We start from the raw sequence: 17798 nt of genomic DNA, 5'->3' as shown, positions 1-17798 counted from the left end.
CTGGCTCTGCCACTTAGTAGCTATGTGAATTTGGGCAAATCTTTAGCCACTCTGTGCTTTAGTTGCCCCATCTGTAAAAGGCAATGATAATAGTACCTATCCTGTAGGGTTTTTGAAAGAAGTAAATGAGTTAATACATAAAAACACTTAAAATAGTTAGTACTTACAACAGTGCCTGGCACTTACTTAGTAAGAGCTCAGTATATATTAACTTTTTTTACTGTTTGGAGTGTGCTTTCTTTTGTGGGGCAAATTTTTTCTCTGAAAGAAAAAATGGATATGTTTCTGATAGTCATAGATTCTAGATTTTTTTTTTCTTTTGTGGCCAAGTGACAACATTTGTAACGCAGTTTTCTTTGGTGCCAACTAGTTTGCACCACTAGTTAGCGAACAGTATTTCTCTGTGTGTTTTTTGCTGTTGTTGATTTTCGTGTCATTGTTCAGATTTTTATGTGTTTGTATTTAAATCAGCAATATAACATTTTCTGTTGTTTGGTTGTACATTTCTTTTCCTTGTGTATGGAGTTTATCATCACTTCCATCTTATTTTCAGGAGTCTTCTGAGAAGGAGACAATGTCTGTAAGTCTAAATCAGACTGTAACACAGTTACAGCAATTGCTTCAGGCAGTAAACCAACAGCTCACAAAGGAGAAAGAGCACTACCAGGTGTTAGGTAAGGACAACTGAAATAGTGTTGTCTATGGGTAATTGACATTAGGTGTATATGTAATGTATATTTACATAAATAAAGGAAACTCACTTCACTAGAGGAAATATTTCTTCTTTATCTGTCTCAGAACTTCCAGATGATAGCCTTTAGCTTTCTTGGAGCTTTAGTTCTATTTTGTGCATATTTTGAAGGTCTTGTAGCTTGGAGGGGTTATCTTTGCCTCCGTTGACCTTTGTATCAAACAGATTCTCTTGTAACTTGGCTGCCTGGGTTTGTGTTTGTTGCCTTAATACCTGCAACTGCTTCGGTAGTTGATTCTGTGACCTTTTCTCCCCTCTCCCTTCCTTCTTCCTTTTCTCCCTCCCAAAATAAAATGACCATAACATTTTAACTGAGGTAAGATTGCTGAACTGAAAGTAAAGTCACCACATTTTCTTAAAATTGAAAGCTGATTTTTATTTAAGTTTGCTTTTGTTAGGTAATCTAAGAAATTCATTCATTAGCTCCTGAAGTGAGATTTTTACTTGAGGATAAGTAAACCCGTAATTAACCAAGTCATGTTATGAGCTTTTATTGTCTATATTACCTTGGAAGGGTCAGGTTTGGTAGCATTTTAAAATGACTTGTATTCTAGCTGGTGAGTGCAGTTTTTGTTTTTCTGGTTGTAGGTTTTTTTTTTTTTCCCCCCCCCTAGTTGCTACCTGGATTTTACCTGTTTTATGAATAACTGAAGTCACACTGCCTAGAGCGTAATTAGAGTATTCAGATATGCACTGAATAGTTCAGATATTCTTCTTTTGAAGCTATTTTCTCTAAAATAATCCTGATATCCTGGAGACCCTGAGGGGCAACTCATCACTAAATTATCCCTTTCAGAACCTCTGATAATACTGTGTTGGGCTAGACAAGGCCTCAGGGAGAGCTTAGGTGTCCTGGAAAAGTTGGGATGGACTTCCATTTTGATGTTACAGGAGCATTTTGTCTCACTTTAGAGTGATCATCCTCTGGCCTACCTTGACACATGCTCTCCTTCAAAATGCTAATTCAGGTCAGTTATTTCAAACATGACTTTCCATATAATAAGCCCAACATATCAGCAAAAGTAATTAAGCTTCATCCCAAATCTTTTATCCTTGGTAAGCTGACTTCTCCAGCTTCCCAGTGTAAAAATTCTGCCACATTTCCTCACTTTTCCAAATTAGGAAATAACCTTGCTTCCTAGGGAAACTGTTCCATCTCTCCTTCCCAGGACTTCAGCCTTATTCTTTCCACTGGCTCCCTCTGTTCAGTCTTGAAAACATGCCCAGATGGCTTATTTTAACCTTGTACTTCCTTCAGATTACCACCCTTATTTTTGACTTTTTTACTATTTAGTATTCTTAAGAAAATACTCTCTTAGTATCTACTTATTTATTGTTATTGATTACTTTATCTGCTCTAGAATGGCTTTTCTTCCTGCTATTCCAATGAAATCATTTTTGCAAAAATCATTAGTGATCACTAATTGCTAGATCCAATATAGGCCCTTCTTTTGCATATGATAAGATACTGAAAGTACTTATGAAATATGTCAAAAATGCTGACGTTAGACCTTTGTGTTATAAGGGAAGGGTTTCATTTCTAGAGAGCTTAAACAATGAAAAGATTGCCTATTATCCTTGCTTTTAGACCTAAGCAATATTCTCTCTTTAGCATCTCATAGGTGTTCTTTAATGTTTTCCTTTTCTTCCTAAATACATAGTCTACTCATTTTAAGTCTTAGGAACTATTTTTGGCTTGTCTGTTGCCACATTTGTTTTAATTGTATTACATTTGAGACTTATATGAGTCATTGATATTAACACTTTTTCTTCTTGATTTAGAAAATTGTAGTAATTTATTAAAATATATCTGTATACCCTCACAACACAGTTGGCAGGCAGCTCTCCTAAGTGATAGCGCAACATTCTTTTGTCAGCTGATAAACATAAGTCCAGGTTTGGCAAGTGGGTGGTTGACAGTATTATATCATGAATGATAGGCTGGATTGTTATGAAAATAGAGGCCCACCAGGCACTCTTTTTTTTTTTTTTTTTTTTTTTTGAGACGGAGTCTCACTCTGTAGCCCAGGCTGGAGTGCAGTGGCCGGATCTCAGCTCACTGCAAGCTCCACCTCCCGGGTCCACGCCATTCTCTTGCCTCAGCCTACTGAGTAGCTGGGACTACAGGCGCCTGCCACCTCGCCCGGCTAGTTTTTTTTGTATTTTTTAGTACAGACCGGGTTTCACCGTGTTAGCCAGGATGGTCTTGATCTCCTGACCTCGTGATCCGCCCGTCTCAGCCTCCCAAACTGCTGGGATTACAGGCTTGAGCCACCGCGCCCGGCTGACACCAGGCACTCTTGAACTTCATTCCTTAGGCTCTACCTGGCATTGACGTTGATAATTCTTACTTATGTACTTATGTTTTGGTTCCCATAGCTCTTCTTTATGCCCTTTAAATGTTTGTGTTACCCTCAGGTTTTTATCCTTAGCTATCATTTTTGCTACATATATTCTCCCTCCTGTGTACTCTATTTAAACTGACACGAGATAATTAAATTGAAAATACACATTTCTTAATCATTGGAATGTAGGTAGTAGGTTAATATATCTGATGTCAAGAAACCTTTAAAAATATACACAAGTACATATGAATTGTTTATGATAATGCTGCACATATTTCAATAAAGGGAGAGTTGTTTTTAAAAACAAATATGTAAGAGATAATATGCAGTAATATGGTTTTTCTAAATCCTGATACATAATACTTAGCGTTTCTTAGAGCTGTAGGGGTAGGTGTATTTAACTGATACCTTTAATTTGTGAAAACTTTTCTTTTGGAAATTTTTTTTCCCATTGCCTATTTTTCCTCCCCACCCCCCCCCCAATCAAAAAAAGAAAAGGCTACCATCCTCCTCTTTCCATTTGGGGGGAGTGGGAGATTGATTAAGATACCTTTTATATGAATTGACAGTATTGGCATTTTATAATATACTTTTTTGTTCCCAGATATCTACTCTTTTTGTTTCACATTTGCCTGGTTTCTAAGTATTCTAGGTGTGTTTCTAACCAAATGAGAAAACTTTATTATCCCAGGTTACCTTATCTTGGAACCAGTTTGTAGAATCCTGTTGAGGGAGGATGATAATTTAAATAGCTGATACTTCATGAGTATGTCTGTAAGCATAAGCATGCTTCCAACATGTAGCAACTCGTTTAACTTCACAACCACCCTGTGTGTTAGGTAGGTAGGTATTATTATTCCCATGTTACAACAGACCCAAAGAGATTCTATAACTTGTCCATGGTCATACAGCTAATAAATGGATAAGCTGGGGTTTAAATCAAGGTAGTTTGGGCACAGGGCTTGTGTTCTTAATCAGTGCTTTTCTTCTCCCTAATTCAGGCACTGTGTTCCCTGATCCCTTTTGTCACTGTTTTCTTTTCTCCTCATTTTGTCTTTTTTTTTTGGCCAGCCTCTTACAAGTTTTGTCAGTCGATTCTGACTTTTTCCTAAAGTTGATATTTGATTTATCAGTAGTGTATTGGAGAGGCTTACAGTATTATCCAGAAGAAATGGAGGTGAAGCTCTGTGTGTGCTCTCTGTACTCCCTGTAGCAAGTAGATTCTTATGTGATTCAGTCATCTGTTGTTTCTGAAAGAAAAAGTCCTTTCATAGTGCTCCTGAAATACAAGAGTTAATGCTGTGGAGAAAAACTTAGCTTATTTCTACACTGAACCTTGGCTATCATACGGATCAGGTTTTCATTTTCAGTAATATGTTTACATAGCACTTTAGAGTTTAATGTCCTAGTGATCTTTTTAGACTTTCTGATCAACTGTTAATAGCCAGGGATAACTTTGCTTTTTAATTTTCCAATTGCTTCTTTCCTCTAAACTTTTTATTTTGAAAAATTTCACACATAAAGTTGAAAGAATAGTACAGCACCCGTAAATCCTCCAGCTGCTTCATCTCTTTCTATACGTCTACATATTTTGTTGTTGTTAAACTAATTGAAAGTAAGTTTTAGTCATTATGACATTTTATCTCTAAGTACTTTAGCACGCATCTCCGAAAACAAGACATTGTTTTACCAATCAGTGGTACCATTATTACATCCAAAAAGAGGAAACAGTAGTTACGTACTATCCAATATTAAACTTTTATTCACATTTTGTCAGTTGTACCCAATATAGCTTTTTAACTATTTTCTCCGAACTAGAATCCAAGGCAAAATTTAACATGTTGTGTTTGGTTAAGTCCTCTTAGTCTCTCTGATGGCTTTTGAAGTTTAATTTCTGTAGTCATCTGACTTAGAAAACTTCGTATGACTTAAAAAAAAAAAAAAAAAAAAAAGGTATGTCTGCTCTTTTAAATTATTTATTCACTGGGGTAAGATTGTATTCAACCTCTTTTCAGTGCTACTCAATCACTTTAGCTTTACATTCTCTTAGTAGGACTAATAAAAATGGATTACCAGTGTTGTTCTCTTAAATGTTTTCTAACATAATTTGGCTCACATTTAAAAATACCTACCTAAAAGCTTGTTTCCTTTGAATCCTGAGAGTTTTCTCATTTTGATTACCATTAGTGTGAATTGCTTTGAGCCTAGTTCAAAGGGCCATGCTAGATCAAATGGAATAATGTACTTTTGGTGTTTGACAGATGTCTTCTGATTGCCTTCTGTTGCTTTGTTTTAAAGTGAAATTCATTCTTTCTGATCTTTTACAGAGTGAAGTAATTGGGAAACTGTTCATTTGAGGATAAAAAAGGCATTGTATTATATTTTGCCAAATTAAAGCCTTATTTATGTTTTCACCCTTTCTACTTTGTCAGAAACACTGAACAGAGTTTTGTCTTTTCTAATCCTTGTTAGACTACTGATTTAAAGAAAGAAAAAAAAAAAAGCCAACTCTGTAGACACCTTCAGAGTTTAGTTTTATAATAAAAACTGTTTGAATAATTAGACCTTTACATTCCTGAAGATAAACATGTAATCTTTTATCTTATTTTGCTCAATGAAATTGTTCAGAAGATCAAAGTGGTAAAGACAATGTAAAATTTAACATTTTAATACTGATGTTGTACACTGTTTTACTTAACATTTTGGGAAGTAACTGCCTCTGACTTCAACTCAAGAAAACACTTTTTTTGTTGCTAATGTAATCGGTTTTTGTAATGGCGTCAGCAAATAAAAGGATGCTTATTATTCAAACTTGACTGGTTCTAATTTTTATTGAGCTTTAACAATTTCATTAGTAGTACAGAACATTATAATTTAGAATACAGCTATTAATTGCAACTATTCAACAAGGTAGGTTTATGTAGCTTCTATAACCTTTCTAACTGGTGCTCTGGGTCCTCTTCAGTTTGGTCCAATGTAAAGTGCCCAGGAGTGCTGGGATTTCAGAAAGGACAGAGCAAGCATTTAGGATTTCAGACTTACCACCCACATTTCAGGTAGAGGAGCTCTATTTTTACCATTTCTATAATTTTTTTGAAGTAATAATAATTAACTTTTAGTTTTCTTTTTCAGGCACTGTTACACTGTTTAGATGTGTTATCTTTTTTGTTGAAAGTTTTGTCGTCGTCATTGTTTTTTGATAGAGTCTCACTCTGTTGTCTAGGCAGGAGTGCGGTGGCGTGATCTGGACTAACTGCAACCTCCACCTCCCAGATTCAAGAGATTCTCATGTAGCTGGGATTACAGGTGTGCGCCACCATGCCTGGCTAATTTTTGTAGTTTTAGTAGAGAGGGGGTTTCACCATGTTGGCCAGGCTGGTCTTGAACTGCTGACCTCAGGTGATCCACCCATCTTGGCTTCCCAAAGGGCTGGGATTACAGGTGTGAGCCACTGTGTCTGGCCGATGAAAGTTTTTTTAATAATTGGTTAAAAACACTTCAGATGCTAAATAACTACTGAGAAATACTTTGTGCCATTCAGTACTAAAGTACCCATTAGGCTGCACTGTGGTCATCTGGTTATTTTTGTGCATGTAACAGTCATGCTTCTGTCATGGGGCCTTTGCATTTACTGTTCTCTGGGCTTGGAACTCTCCTCTGGTATGTCAGCTTTGGCTTGCTCCTTCACTATGTTGAAATCTGCTTAAATGTCACCGTTCTCATTAAGTCTTTCCTGACTATCTACTATCCTTCCTGCCCTCCCTATTCTACCTTATTGTCTGTCATACTTGATATCTACTCCCCTTGCTCCCATCAGTAAGGAAGCTCCACAAGGGCAGGAAATATCTCTTTGGTTCATTGCTGTATCTGTAGCCTGAGACAGTGCCGGATACTTCATTGTGCTCAACTATTTAAATGAATGAATGGATAAAATTCATTTTTGGAGATTGAAGATTATCTAAAGTGGTGTTTCCTAACACTGCACATACAGTATTTCTAAGGCATATAGAAATCAACTGAAGTGACTTCTTAGGGCCAGTGAGGACTGGTGTGGGGATTCACATTACCTTTTGCTACCTTTGCTGCTTTCAGCAAATCATTAGGAAATTGATCTGAAGGTCAGATATCATATCAGCCTCTTAACTTTGTCGTTTGCCATTGCCTAAAGGTGCTCATGTTGCTGCCACCTGTAACAAATTCTGCCTTCCAAGTTATGGTGTCTTCTTACTACTCTTTCTCTCTTCAGAGCTAAGTTCCTCAGAAGAATTGTATAATTCTATTTTTTTTCAACCTCTCTGTATGTTTTAATTTAAAAAAATAAATGTCAAAGGACTCTGGGGACACAGTCCAGTCTCCTGTCAGTTTGTATCCCTTCCCTCAACATCTCAACCTTACAGTCATTCATCTTTTGCCTCTGATGTAGCAGGAAGTTCACAACATTGCCTTTTCTAACTTGACAGCTCTAATTGTTAATGGTTCTTGTATGACATTAAAAGTTGTGTCCCTGATACTTGCATCAATCTGTCCTTTCTTACTACAGAATCACATAGGAAAAAGCTTATCACACTCTCAGTGATTGTTCAGATATGCAAAGATAATTCTGTGCTCTACGTTCATTTCCCTTACAGTTAAATATTCCCAGCTCCTTAGTCGCACTGAGTGCTTAAAGGCCAAACTAGCCTCCTTGCCTCATTAATCCCCGACCGTTCACCTTCTCCCAGTATATTACAAACCTGTCTCCAGGAGAGGAAGGGAGCATCAAAAGAAAAGGAATCCTGTACCATCAAACTTGAATGGCTCTCCTTGCCACTATCACAGTCTACTGAGGCAGAAAGCCCTAAGAAAATTACACATTGAAGAAAGCTTACAGGAAGAGAATAACGAATAGTTAGGGGCAGACTTCTTGATCCCTAAAAAGAGAAGAGAGAGATGTGGAAGGGAGGAGTGGGGATGCCTGTGAAACTGGCCGTACCCTTGGGTTTGGTGTAGGAAAACTAATTCATTTCCTGGAGGTAGTGATATTGTGTAAAGCATCCAGGCTTGAGCTGTCTTGCATGTGTTTCACTCTAGCTGCAAGAGGCTATGTGGTGTATAGCTGTGGGCAATAGCTGTATTGCTTACAGAGTTACAGCTAGATTTTTCATGTGTCTTGCATCCCAGGACAGAGACTGCATATGGGAACCTGCCACTTGTGGAATCTGCCCAGGATGAGATGTAGGGAGAAGCAGTTACCACCAGAAGGAGGCCGCAGTTACACCTTCGGTTAAGACATGTTTGTCCCTTGACCTCATTTGGGTCCCTGGAAAAGGGAGGGCAAAGGAGGAATGAAAGAAAAGATGATTCCTTGTTGACATTATTAAAGCCAGGGGGCAGATGGGAGATGGGTTATTACACTGGATTGGACTGGACTTGTATTAACCAAAGTTACAGAACAGCTGTCGGGTCTGCTTAGGATGTCCAGAAGAGGGAGACTCCGCAAAGCATGGTTGAAGACCATGGTTGGGAAAGGACACTAAGTTCTTAGGCTGTTCTGCAACCTGAGTGGTAGATTTTTTTTCTTGACAAAATTTTTGTTTTATTTTCCTAAAAAATCTGGCCATTTTATATTTGTTGGCAGAGTTCTACCAGGCAACCAACGTACTACTTGTACAACCTATCACATGCCAGACTTTTTTTAAGCAGTTACGCTAGTTCATTTAATCTTTCCTAGAGTTTAACTGGCCAGGGAATTGTGCTTTCATCATCTTCATTTTATAGATAAGGAAACTAAGGCACAGGGAGGATAATTAAATTATCCAAAGTCTCACAGCTACTAAGTAGAGGAACCAGGTTTCCAACCTCCAACCTAAGCTGTCTGGCTTGATTGCCTTATTTATACTCATTAAAAAAAAATATTTTGTATATATGTATGTATGCATTTATAAATGTGAGTGTAACTATGTATATAACTTACTAGAGTAATTTTTAAAATTAGACTATACCTAGTCTTATAATTTTAAAATTTACTCATTTGTTCCTGATGTTAAGGTACCTTTCATTTTGTCTTGATTCTACTTTGCAAGGGATTGCCTACCTTTGTGGTTGTCAAAAGTATGGTTTGCAGACCCCTGGGAATCTCCAAGACCCTTTCTAGGAGTTTGCAAGGGCAAACTTAATTTTCATAATAAGACATTATTTGCCTTTTTCACCATACTGACATCTGTGCTGAATGGTGCCTCAGCAAGTGTTAAAGCAGTGGCTCCCAACTGTGGTGTTAGTTACTGTATTTACACCACTACTCACCCCAGTAAAAGTCCTGCTACAATACCAAAGTCACCTGAGAATGTCGTCTGATGAGATCAGCAGTGATGGTAATGAATGTGGTTTTGTGATATGTGTAATGAAATGTGTCAACATTTGGAAGATCTGTATAACTCAGTGAACCAGTATTTTCCAAATGATCAATGCACAGTGTTACAAAGTCATGCGTGTGTGAAAGATCCCTTCAAAAAGCAAGACAGGGCTGGGCATGGTGGCAGGCACCTATAATCCCAGCTACTCGGGAGGCTGAGGTGGGAGAATCACTTGAACCTGGGGGGCGGAGGGTGCAGTGAGCCGAGATTGTGCCACCGCACTCCAGCCTGGGTGACAAGAGTGAAGCTCCATCTCAAAAAAAAAAAAAAAAAAAAAAAAAAAAAGGCAAGACAAACCAATGGATTTTAATGTAACAGTGCAAAAAGTTCATTGATATCGTTATTGTGATTAATCTTTAATAAATTACCGCTTGAGTTTGACTGTAGCATTAAAGAATATCCACAGTTGTCTGAATGGCTGCTTTTTTTCCAAGGATATATGTCTGTGTGAGGCCAGATTTTTTTCATACACTTCAACCAAAACAACATATCACAACAGATTGAATTCAGAAGCAGTTGCCTTCTATTAGGCCAGGAATTAAAGAGATTTACAAGGCCAGGTGCAGTGGCTCATGACTGTCATTACAGCACTATGGAAGCCCGGAGTGGGAGGATACCTTGAGGAGGCCAGGAGTTCAAGAGCAGCCTAGGCAACATAGGGAGACCCCTTCTCTACAAAAAAGATTTGCAAATATGTAAAGCCATGTCACTTTTCTCATTTTATCTTTTGAGTTTTGGAAAATGAAGTTATAGTTCATGAAAACATGTTCATTATATTGTTATTTTAAATTAGTAAACTTCTAATTTTCTTGGTTTTAATTTCTAGTACATTGAATATTGATAGAAACAACAAAAGTTTTTAAGTCTAAAGCAGTTCTGAGATCAAAAACTTGAGTCACTGATCTGGCATGTTGGTTTATTTTTCCAACAGTTTTAAATTATACTGGACAACCTAGCACTATTTTTTATGTATTTTGTTTTATATTAAATTCATTTATGTTTTTATACTTTTTATTCTTTTTATTTTCTTTGCCAACTTACCTGTAAATTTTAATTCATTTATTTTCAGTTCCTGTTTTCTAATAATTTAGGCTATACATTTTCCTCTGGACTTCTTTACCTGCATCTCAGATTTTGATACATAGGTATTGTGTTGTATTCCAGTGTTGAAATACTGGAATTCATTGAAATACTCACAAATTTTTTTAATTTGTGAGTATTTCAAACATGTAGAAAAGCATAGAAAATAAGAGAAAAAGCCGTGTTCCTCCACCTTCTGTTTGCTTGAATTTTTTAAATAAAAGAAAACATTAGCTACAGTTGAAACATCTTGTAAAACCCCCATCCCATTTCCCTCCATTTTCGGAGGTAGCCACTGCACTGAGGCTGAGATTTATCATTTAATTTCATGTTGTTATCAATTAATACCATAGCTAGGTATCCATAACTAACATAATACTATTTAGCATGTTTTCAAAATTTATATAAATCGTTCTGCCATTTGCTTTATTCATTCAATATTGACTTGAAAATTTCTTCATTTTAAACTATGAATATGCCACAATTTATACATTCCTCTGCTAAGGGACATGTAAGTTGTCATCAGTTTATGCAAATTTTATGTAACTTTCAGTTGGGCTTTAAGCTTTTTTTTTTTTTTTTTTTTTTTGGAGTGTGTTATATATTTTTCACATGCATAGATTTTTAAAGGATCTTTTTCTAATACTGCATTTGTGTCAGTGAATATGACCTATATGACACCAATTTCCTGAATTTGTGGAGACTTCAAAAAGAAATTATAAACCAAAAAAAAATTATTTAGTCTTGATTTAGAATGTGTCAAGAAGAATGTGAAGCTTTGGCAGGAAATGATCTCATTATCTGAAAGTTTGAGTTTTCAAGTTACTATACCAGGCTGGTTATTGCCTTCTTCAGTTAAAAAATAAGAGGGAGTTGGGGAATATTTATTTTCCAGTGATCTCAGAACACAGGAAACAGAGTAAGATAGGTGGGGAAAGGTCTTATTTACATTTGCATTTCTGCGTTGTCTCTTGCTTTTGCTATGAAGAATCTAGCAGTTACGAGTTTATGAGTCAATAGCAGGTTCTTCCTGAGCTATTCAATACAGAGTTCTTGGGATTTCATCCAGTGCCAAATACAAAGTTCCTGTTTATCTAGTGAATGCAGTATTCATTTCAAAATACATAAAATATGTCATTGTTGAGTTAATCCACAGACTGTAGTTATAGGAAATGGAAATTTGCTTACTTATGTTGATGAATTGTGTTGGTAAGTTCCATTGCCACCTAAATTATGCAGGCTTATCAAACCTCTGCATCTAGTTTTTCTCCTTGCTAGCTATGTAAATAAAATAAAAACGTGACCGTGTTAGTCACTTTTTTTTTTTTTTTTTTAAATACTTTAAGTTCTAGAGTACATGTGCATAACGTGCAGGTTTGTTACATATGTATACTTGTGCCATGTTGGTGTGCTGCACCCATCAACTCATCAGCACCCATCAACTTGTCATTTACATCAGGTATAACTCCCAATGCAATCCCTCCCCCCGGCCCCGCTCCCCGTGATAGGCCCCGGTGTGTGATGTTCCCCTTCCCGAGTCCAAGTGATCTCATTGTTCAGTTCCCACCTATGAGTGAGAACCTGCAGTGTTTGGTTTTCTGTTCTTGTGATAGTTTGCTGAGAATGATGGTTTCCAGCTGCATCCATGTCCCTACAAAGGACACAAACTCATCCTTTTTTATGGCTGCATAGTATTCCATGGTGTATATGTGCCACATTTTCTTAATCCAGTCTGTCACTGATGGACATTTGGGTTGATTCCAAGTCTTTGCTATTGTGAATAGTGCCACAATAAACATACGTGTGCATGTGTCTTTATAGCAGCATGATTTGTAATCCTTTGGGTATATACCCAGTAATGGGATGGCTGGTTCATATGGTGCTTCTAGTTCTAGATCCTTGAGGAATCGCCATACTGTTTTCCATAATGGTTGAACTAGTTTACAATCCCACCAACAGTGTAAAAGTGTTCCTATTTCTCCACATCCTCTCCAGCACCTGTTGTTTCCTGACTTTTTAATGATTGCCATTCTAACTGGTGTGAGATGGTATCTCATTGTGCTTTTGATTTGCATTTCTCTGATGGCCAGTGATGATGAGCATTTTTTCATGTGTCTGTTGGCTGTATGAATGTCCTCTTTTGAGAAATGTCTGTTCATATCCTTTGCCCACTTTTTGATGGGGTTGTTTGTTTTTTTCTTGTAAATTTGTTTGAGTTCTTTGTAGGTTCTGGATATTAGCCCTTTGTCAGATGAGTAGATTGCAAAAATTTTCTCCCATTCTGTAGGTTGCCTGTTCACTCTGATGGTAGTTTCTTTTGCTGTGCAGACGCTCTTTAGTTTAATTAGATCCCATTTGTCAATTTTGGCTTTTGTTGCCGTTGCTTTTGGTGTTTTAGACATGAAGTCCTTGCCCATGCCTATGTCCTGAATGGTATTATCTAGGTTTTCTTCTAGGGTTTTTATGGTATTAGGTCTAACATTTAAGTGTCTAATCCATCTTGAATTAATTTTCGTATAAGGAGTAAGGAAAGGATCCAGTTTCAGCTTTCTACTTATGGCTAGCCAATTATCCCAGCACCGTTTATTAAATAGGGAATCCTTTCCCTATTTCTTGTTTTTGTCAGGTTTGTCAAAGATCAGATGGCTGTAGATGTGTGGTATTATTTCCGAGGGCTCTGTTCTGTTCCATTGGTCTATATCTCTGTTTTGGTACCAGTACCATGCTGTTTTGGTTAGTGTAGCCTTGTAGTATAGTTTGAAGTCAGGTAGCGTGATGCCTCCAGCTTTGTTCTTTTGACTTAGGATTGTCTTGGCAATGTGGGGTCTTTTTTGGTTCCATATGAACTTTAAAGCAGTTTTCTCCAATTCTGTGAAGAAACTCATTGGTAGCTTGATGGGGATGGCATTGAATCTATAAATGACCTTGAGCAGTATAGTATTCTCTGATGGTAGTTTGTATGTCTGTGGGGTCGGTGGTGATATCCCCTTTATCATTTTTTATTGCGTCTATTTGATTCTTCTCTCTTTTCTTCTTTATTAGTCTTGCTAGCAGTCTATCAATTTTGTTGATCTTTTCAGAAAACCAACTCCTGGATTCATTGATTTTTTGGAGGGTTTTTTGTGTCTCTATCTCCTTCAGTTCTGCTCTGATCTTAGCTATTTCTTGCCTTCTGCTAGCTTTTGAATGTGTTTGCTCTTGCTTCTCTAGTTCTTTTAATTGTGCTGTTAGAGTCTCAATTTTAGATCTTTCCAGCTTTCTCTTGTGGGCATTTAGTTCTATAAATTTCCCTCTACACACTGCTTTAAATGTGTCCCAGAGATTCTGGTATGTTGTATCTTTGTTCTTACTGGTTTCAAAGAACATCTTTATTTCTGCCTTCATTTCGTTGTGTACCCAGTAGTCATTCAGGAGCAGGTTGTTCAGTTTCCATGTAGTTGAGTGATTTTGATTGAGTTTCTTAGTCCTGAGTTCTAGTTTGATTGCACTGTAGTCTGAGAGACACTTTGTTATAATTTCTGTTCTTGTACATTTGCTGAGGAGTGCTTTACTTCCAATTATGTGGTCAATTTTGGAATAAGTGTGATGGGGTGCTGAGAAGAATGTATATTCTGTTGATTTGGGGTGGAGAGTTCTGTAGATGTCTGTTAGGTCTGCTTGCTGCAGAGATGAGTTCAATTCCTGGATATCCTTGTTAACTTTCTGTCTTGTTGATCTGTCTAATAATGTTGACAATGGGGTGTTGAAGTCTCCCATTATTATTGTATGGGAGTCTAAGTCTCTTTGTAAGTCTCTAAGGACTTGCTTTATGAATCTGGGTGCTCCTGTATTGGGTGCATATATATTTAGGATAGTTAGCTCTTCCTGTTGAATTGATCCCTTTACCATTATGTAATGGCCTTTGTCTCTTTTGATCTTTGATGGGTTAAAGTCTGTTTTATCAGAGACTAGTATTGCAACCCCTGCTTTTTTTTGTTTTCCATTTGCTTGGTAGATCTTCCTCCATCCCTTTATTTTGAGCCTATGTATGTCTCTGCATGTGAGATGGGTCTCCTGAATACAGCAGACTGATGGGTCTTGACTCTTTATCCAGTTTGCCAGTCTGTGTCTTTTAATTGGAGCATTTAGTCCATTTACATTTAAGGTTAATATTGTTATGTGTGAACTTGATCCTGCCATTATGATATTAACTGGTTATTTTGCTCGTTAGTTGATGCAGTTTCTTCCTAGCCTTGATGGTCTTTACATTTTGGCATGTTTTTGCAATGGCTGGTACCGGTTGTTCCTTTCCATGTTTAGTGCTTCCTTCAGGGTCTCTTGTAAGGCAGGCCTGGTGGTGACAAAATCTCTCAGCATTTGCTTATCTGTAAAGGATTTTATTTCTCCTTCACTTATGAAACTTAGTTTGGCTGGATATGAAATTCTGGGTTGAAAATTCTTTTCTTTAAGAATGTTGAATATTGGCCCCCACTCTCTTCTGGCTTATAGAGTTTCTGCCGAGAGATCTGCTGTTAGTCTGATGGGCTTCCCTTTGTGGGTAACCCGGCCTTTCTCTCTGGCTGCCCTTAAGATTTTTTCCTTCATTTCAACTTTGGTGAATCTGACAATTATGTGTCTTGGAGTTGCTCTTCTTGAGGAGTATCTTTGTGGCATTCTCTGTATTTCCTGAATTTGAATGTTGGCCTGCCCTACTAGGTTGGGGAAGTTCTCCTGGATGATATCCTGAAGAGTGTTTTCCAACTTGGTTCCATTTTCCCCCTCACTTTCAGGCACCCCAATCAGATGTAGATTCGGTCTTTTTACATAATCCCATACTTCTTGAATGCTTTGTTCATTTCTTTTTCTTCTTTTTTCTTTAGATTTCTCTTCTCGCTTCATTTCATTCATTTGATCCTCAATCGCTGATACTCTTTCTTCCAGTTGATCAAGTCGGTTACTGAAGCTTGTGCATTTGTCACGTATTTCTCGTGTCATGGTTTTCATCTCTGTCCGTTCGTTTATGGCCTTCTCTGCATTAATTATTCTGGTTATCAGTTCTTCCACTCTTTTTTCAAGATTTTTAGTTTCTTTGCGCTGGGTACATAATTCCTCCTTTAGCTCTGAGAAGTTTGATGGACTGAAGCCTTCTTCTCTCATCTCGTCAAAGTCATTCTCCGTCCAGCTTTGATCCGTTGCTGGTGATGAGCTGTGTTCCTCAGTTGATAATGCAGAAATCACCTGTCTTCTGTGTCGCTCGCGCTGGGAGCTGGAGACTGGAGCTGTTCCTATTCGGCCATCTTGCTCCGCCCCCCCGTGTTAGTCACTTCTTGCATTGCTGTAAATAAATACCCATGGCAGGGTAATGTATAAGGAAAAGCTTAATTGGCTCACGGTTCTGCAGGCTGTATAGAAAGCAGGGTACTGGCATCTGCTTCTGATGAGACTTCAGGAAGCCTATAATCATGGCAGAAAGTAAAGAGGGAGCCAGAGTATTGCACGGCAAGCAGGAGCAGGAGAGAAGGGGAAGGGGCCACGCACTTTTAAGCAACCAGTTCTCGCCTCAACTAACTGAGCAAGAACTCACTCATCATGCTAACTAAGCAAATCATGAGGAGTCTGCCCCCGTGATCCGAATGCTTCCTGCTAGGCCGCACCTCCACTGAGGATTACAGTTCAACATGGATTTGGAGGGGACAAACATCCAAACTGTTATCAGGGACTAGCAAATTCTAACCCAAATGCAATAATACAAGTTTTGTTTAACAATGCCTTTGTTGCCGAGTATATAGTCAATATCTGTAAATGTTCCAAACTATTGAAAGTATGTTTTATATTTGTTAAATTCAAATTTGTTAATTGATACATTCCCAGTTCCCAAACTGTGTTTCTGGTTCAGTGGGTGTGGGTTAGGGTTCAAGAATTTGCATTTCAAACAAATTCCCAGCAGCTAATGCTGCTGGTTTGGGGAACACACTGAAAGTTATGCATATGGTTTTCAATTTGCCTTTCTTCTTTTGCAATTTCTTCACAGTTTCTTATTAAATGAGTGTTCTTGTTTTCAAGGTTTTAAAATATTTACTAAGTATTTTTATACCATGTCTATAAATTCTACAGATTTGGAGAGGAACGGAGATTGCAACATGTGCTTGGCTCCGGTTGGTGGTTCTCTAGGTGTTTCTTGATATTTTCTCATCATGTCACACGGGGAATATTTTTTTCAGAAATAAGTCAAATTTAAGCTTTTTTCCTCTTCAGTGAATTTCTTTATTATCCACCCCCACAAAGTCTGAATATGCATGGATGCTGTTCTCCTCCAATTGACCAATATTATAATTTTTATCCCCTTGAAGAAGGAATTGCTTGGAATAAAGTAAGATGAGAAAAATGTAAGTTTTTCCCATTTTTGGGAGCAAGTACAGGGTGGTTTATTCACCTAATACTATGAGGACAAATAGGAACCCAGGAACAAAAGTTTTTATGGAATCTTAGCCCTAATGTTCTGTTAGGTAACAGTCTCTATAGACTTAGTCTTCTGTTAGAATAAACATGTCCAGTCAGATGAAACAGGTTTTTTCCCTGACAACTAATCCTGGTAACTTTCTGCCTGTATCTTGACACCTATTTTGAATAAACTAGCTTGCATTTCCTACCCACATTTGCATGGAGAATAGAGGACTTTTGCACATGTGCTGAGCACCTGGTTTTAATATCATGAGTAGCCTTAACACATAATTGCCCCAGTTTCTATTCACTCTTACAATGGCCTAGGAGTTAACTTTACAATTTTTAACTGGATTGTGACTGATGCTTCTATAAAGCGATTAACAAGTATTATTAGTAATAATTACAACAACAAAATAATGGCAGTTATAATAATTGCAAACATTTATTGAGTGCTGTTTTCCAGGTGCCATGCTTAGTGTTTTAAATGCATGTTTCATTTTGCTACTGGTATGTTGGAAGGTTATCTAGAAAGTTGTATTGCTTTAGGAGTTTATTCTTTGGAGTCTTTATAGAGCTTTCCAGTGCTTAAGTTGAATATTCGGTAATAATTGTTTCTTAAAATTACTTTTGTTTAATATTGATTTGATTGAGAATGACAGTTACAAAATACATGTGAGGTATAAATAAGAGTGCAATGAGCACTTGGTTGCCTGCTATCCTATTTAAAAGAGAGAATGTTACCATTACTTTGAATTTCCTTGGATATCCTTTTCCAATCCCATCCAACTCCAACCACTCACAGACATA

At 37.4% G+C, this 17798-nt stretch overlaps 2 protein-coding genes across 26 annotated transcripts in view; one reads left to right on the top strand and one right to left on the bottom strand.

Annotated features, from left to right (window-relative positions):
- The window catches only part of ATG14 (autophagy related 14), a 457705-nt gene that overhangs the window by 308369 nt on the left and 131538 nt on the right, over positions 1-17798 (bottom strand). The window lies entirely within an intron of this gene.
- The window catches only part of KTN1 (kinectin 1), a 160787-nt gene that overhangs the window by 99040 nt on the left and 43949 nt on the right, over positions 1-17798 (top strand). For 14 of the 25 annotated variants that reach the window (XM_050798230.1, XM_050798227.1, XM_050798225.1 and 11 more), the window contains 2 exons: positions 554-674; positions 5424-5907. In XM_050798230.1, the coding sequence (XP_050654187.1) occupies positions 554-674; positions 5424-5428 (126 nt within the window). In that variant the 3' untranslated portion in view covers positions 5429-5907. Of the gene's footprint in view, positions 1-553; positions 675-5423; positions 5908-17798 lie in introns of those variants that run through there. The other 11 variants (XM_050798211.1, XM_050798224.1, XM_050798216.1 and 8 more) reach the window with 1 other exon arrangement.

This window comes from Macaca thibetana, chromosome 7 (assembly GCF_024542745.1).
Source record: "Macaca thibetana thibetana isolate TM-01 chromosome 7, ASM2454274v1, whole genome shotgun sequence".
In the NCBI taxonomy this organism is placed as follows: Eukaryota; Metazoa; Chordata; class Mammalia; order Primates; family Cercopithecidae; genus Macaca; species Macaca thibetana.
The sequence above is the reverse complement of the archived record's forward strand: the minus strand, read 5'-3'. Positions and strand labels throughout refer to the sequence as shown.